Source organism: Atta colombica, unplaced genomic scaffold (assembly GCF_001594045.1).
Source record: "Atta colombica isolate Treedump-2 unplaced genomic scaffold, Acol1.0 scaffold142, whole genome shotgun sequence".
Classification (NCBI taxonomy): Eukaryota; Metazoa; Arthropoda; class Insecta; order Hymenoptera; family Formicidae; genus Atta; species Atta colombica.
The window spans coordinates 605526-610077 of NW_017259231.1; the positions used below are offsets into that span (position 1 = coordinate 605526).

Sequence of the window (4552 nt, forward strand, 5' to 3'; positions counted from 1 at the left end):
CTAATTATCTTAGCGTAAAGCTTGACACGTCAAGTAGCAGCACTTCTAAGACTTTTGCGAACTTTGACACGTCGTTGAAATCGTCAAGCAGAAGTATAAGATGATTCATGTAGATATTATAGGTACATATTTTTCACAACTTTAAAATTTTTTGATTTTTTTCAAATTAAATAAATAAATAGAAATAATCATGAATATAATCATGAATATAATCATGAATGTGTTTATTAAATTTCTCGCATATATACATTGTAGATATATATTAATTGTACAATCTACATTTTGTAAAATTTTCACACGTGAAAGATAGTTAAAACTTCGGTTAACATTGATAATATTATAATGCATATTATCAACAGAATTCCTCTTCTTGAAACATATTTTGTAAAATATTACCAACAACACAGATATGTATATATAACATACAAAGTGATATTAAGTATTACCATTAATTAATCTCAGTAGATTCATCGAAAATGTTTCATAATGAAATATACCTAAATATAAAAAGTTGATTTAAATGCGAATATATGAGGAATGTATAAAAATCACAAACTTCTTAATTTCGTTTAACGATAATTTATATTATCGTACTTATTTAATTTACCTATATTTCTTATGCAAGCGGAATACATTTTTCTATAAAAAAAATGTTCCTTCTAATTTTTTAATAAGAATTGTGAACAAAGGTAGTCTCAATTTAAGTCTTCGTTTCTTGTTGCTGTTCCCGTTGCCTTTGTGGTTCATTATCGACTTCCCAGTTTTCGTCTTCAGCCGGTGGATAATTCCATGGTTGAATTTTGGCTGATCCGAAGATCGAAAATATCACGAAAGCGAGAACTTGGGCGATGATGGTAATCCAGAATGCAATTCTCCATCGCGCCATGGTATGCTGTTAGAAGATATTGGATATTAATACCAAAATAAAAAACATCAATTTGAAAATGTTATTATGTGACAGCTGTATTTTATAAAATAAGCTATCAAGTTTAATATACCAAAATTATATATTTTTAGACATTATAATAATAAAAAAATAACATAATATTAAAATTCTCATTTCAAAGATTTCGTGTTACAATAAAGTTGACTTCGCAGTTGATTACGCAATTAAGATTCAATGTCTTTCTTAGAGCGAATATCGGCTTAACTTTCTTATATCGGGTTAAAGTCGTTTCACCTTTCGTAAAACTTCAAGAAAGTGGAATCTCTGTGCATAACTTATTAAAAATTCAAAAAATTGGAGATCATGTCACGTTGCTCTTAATGGACTCTTTTTTTCGTTTTCTTGTTTGATCATGCATTAAGTGTTCAACTCACTCCTTCCTTTACGAGAGCTCCAACTATTGGTGGCAGGATAAAGGCGGAAATAGTGCCCGGAGTATTTGTAATACCCATGAGAATTCCTGCATAATTTGGTGCCAGATCGTTTTGATTACAAAGATGACCGACAAATATAGCACCACAGAATACTATACTCAAGGTTAGCAGCACAGTCGACGCCACACGAGCGCAACCAATGTACGCGATTATAAGAAGAAAAATGCTAGCTGGGATAGAGCCTGGAAGAAAAAAAAATGCGCCAAATTATACATTACATATATCAGAGACTTCTTTTGGACTAAACATATTTAATTTAACATAACATATAAATATTTTCTAGTTATATAAAACACTCAAAGATGTGCACACAAATTTTATAATGTAATATAAAATTCAATATGATGCAGCTAATTTATATCAATTATAATTTCATATATTGTAGAAATAATTTATGCATTGTCACTAAAAATAGAAACAAAAATTATAATGTCGCGTGTATTATTCAAAATCACGGCGATTATGTAAATTCAGGCAGAAAATTTACAAACAATACTTCATTCTTTTTCATTAATTAATATGTAAACTATATAATTCAAGTTTAGTTCTTTAATTTATGTTATTACATCCGCTATTGCTACGAATTGCTAAACAAAATAAGAGAAAGAAAGAGAGAATTGTTATCTAATTTTATTAATTACTTAAAACAGGATGTATAACGAATAAAATGATTATTAATAAAAATAATACAATTTTTTATAAATATTGAAAAATTATGATATTTACAAAATTATTTTCCATCTACTATAAATATGACTTATATTTTTATAATAATATATTATATATATATAATATATTTTTATAAAACAAAAAGGTCACATCTAGAGCTATATTATTATAAATTTCATTTCAAATACATACTTATGAACACTGCAATTTTACGTGCAATTGTCTGAGACCAATATCCTTCTTTCCGTCCCCAATCTAAAATTCGTCCGATTAATGGATTAACGAAGGCGTTCACAAGATACGGTGTGCAAACGATAGCGGCATTCTGTAAAGCATTTCAGGAAAAATTTAGACAAAAACTTGAGTTCTGTTTCACGTAACTGTGCACACGTCATACAGAATAAAATAATATTAATATATGTAAAATATTATTTTATCCGTAATATTCTGCTCTTTCTCATAATACCTCTTGGATTAAATATAACTTGAAATACGTAAAATAATTATATATGACATAATACAAGAAAAAATTATATGTTATTATATACATGAGATGTATAAATAAGTTTCCGCGGTCAATTTTAGATAATACTAACAACGGTGTGTTTAAACGCAGCCAATTATTTTTCCATTAGTAAGATTGACTATAATTCAAAAATAACAATGCTTATGTAACAATGCTCAATTGTATAATTAACATTTTTAATTTAATTGAAAATGAATGTTGCAAAAGTGCATATTTGTCATATCTTACTCTTTTTATCGTGGTAGAACCACCAAAGAACCAGAATATATATTTTATCAGACTCTGAGACAATATTATGTTGTTAAGAAAGAATGTATCAAGATTGGTTAAATTTAAAAGATTTAAAAATAATTCCAATGTAAACAATAAATCACGCTGCGTATAGCATTCTTTAGTCACGATATCTATATGTTACTTAAAAAATAACAAAAATAAATTCGAAAACAATATTTTGATTAGAATATTTGTACCGGTATTTTTACATTAATAGATGTATTTTTAAAAAAATTGAGAATTTATTTACACATCTTATATCTCTACTCACCGATGTAATATCATATCGCAGTATCTTGTTCATATAAAGCGGCAGTTGAGTGAGCAAGAAATACCAACCAAAGTTACCTAAAGTATTCGTAGCGATCAGAGCCAAAAATGGCACCGATGTAAATATACTTTTCCATGGAACCTTCATCTTTACGGATCCAGGTGTACGGTGACCGTACGAGTTCACGATAAACGCTCTTTCATGCTCCGTTATAAACTTCTGTTTTTCCGGACAACCGGCGAAAAATAAATAAAAGACGATGCACCAGATTAACGGTGTCGTTCCATGGATGTAAAAGATAGCCTCCCAGCCCACGTAACGTAATATCAATCCCGAGGTAAGAATAGATATCACGGTGCCGAGCGACGTTCCAGCGTATATAATGCCGACCCACATGCTTTTTTCCTCGTACACAACCCATGTTCCCAGAAGAACATTTACTATAGGAAGATTCGCTGCACTCACAAAACCGGTCAGAAATCTAACAATGTATAGTATGGACAACTGCTTTGCCACGATCGGCACCAATGTTGTTAAGATTCCATTTGCCAGCACACAGCCTAACAGTACTGCCTTCGTGTCAAATCTGTATCCAATATATTTCATTATTACAACTTATAGAATAAATAAAATATTAAACAATTATATGAATATAACTGATCGTATGTTCTCTAATTCCCTAAATGCAAAAATTATCTATCAGCGCGACGTTGATAGCATTTACGTGTATACCATAATTTACTATCATAGCATACCATCTTTATAAACTCAAAGAATTACTTCTAATTAACAATAATAATAATAATAATAATAATAATAATAATAATAATAATAATAATAATAATAAAAAGGTTTGAAATATTGAAACACTTACCGATCCGCCAAATATCCCGACGGAAACATGCCAACAAGATATCCAGCAAAGTATATACTAATAACCAAACCTTGCTGGCTCGTTGTCCAATCAAATGGACCGTCGATATCAGTGACGGCATCTTCAGGAACCTCAAATTCCGGACATTCATCTGACCAATCCGGTATACCCGGCTTTTTTTTCACCATACCAATGATAGATACCGCAATATTAACTTTCAGACCATAAATAATCATGTTCGCTACACACAGCATAATAGCGAACAAGTATCGTACGCGTATCTCTAAGGTCAAAATTATAAAAGATATTTAAAATGATATATACTAAAAATAAAATTTAATTATTTGTTTTTTTAACCTATAATAGAATCTAGTAAATTACAATTTGCTTATAATTTGCTATGTGCCGAAATAAGAAAGTGAGAGAAAGTAAAAGAAAAAGAAGTGATATGGGGGTGAATAAATATTACACCACAATGTATCGACGCTACTTCAAAAACCTATTTTCACATATAAATTTATAATTATGAGTTAAATAAAATCTTCTATTTATAATATCA

At 29.4% G+C, this 4552-nt stretch overlaps 1 protein-coding gene across 2 annotated transcripts in view; it reads right to left on the bottom strand.

Moving 5' to 3' along the window:
* Positions 1-658: 658 nt before the first annotated feature.
* LOC108684998 (putative inorganic phosphate cotransporter) overlaps positions 659-4552 on the bottom strand; it is a 10377-nt gene continuing 6483 nt past the window's right edge. For both annotated transcript variants that reach the window (XM_018189587.1, XM_018189586.1), the window contains exons 3-7: positions 3994-4276; positions 3120-3705; positions 2242-2374; positions 1321-1562; positions 659-892 (exon numbers count right to left, since the gene is read on the bottom strand). In XM_018189587.1, the coding sequence (XP_018045076.1) occupies positions 701-892; positions 1321-1562; positions 2242-2374; positions 3120-3705; positions 3994-4276 (1436 nt within the window). In that variant the 3' untranslated portion in view covers positions 659-700. The remainder of the gene's footprint in view (positions 893-1320; positions 1563-2241; positions 2375-3119; positions 3706-3993; positions 4277-4552) is intronic.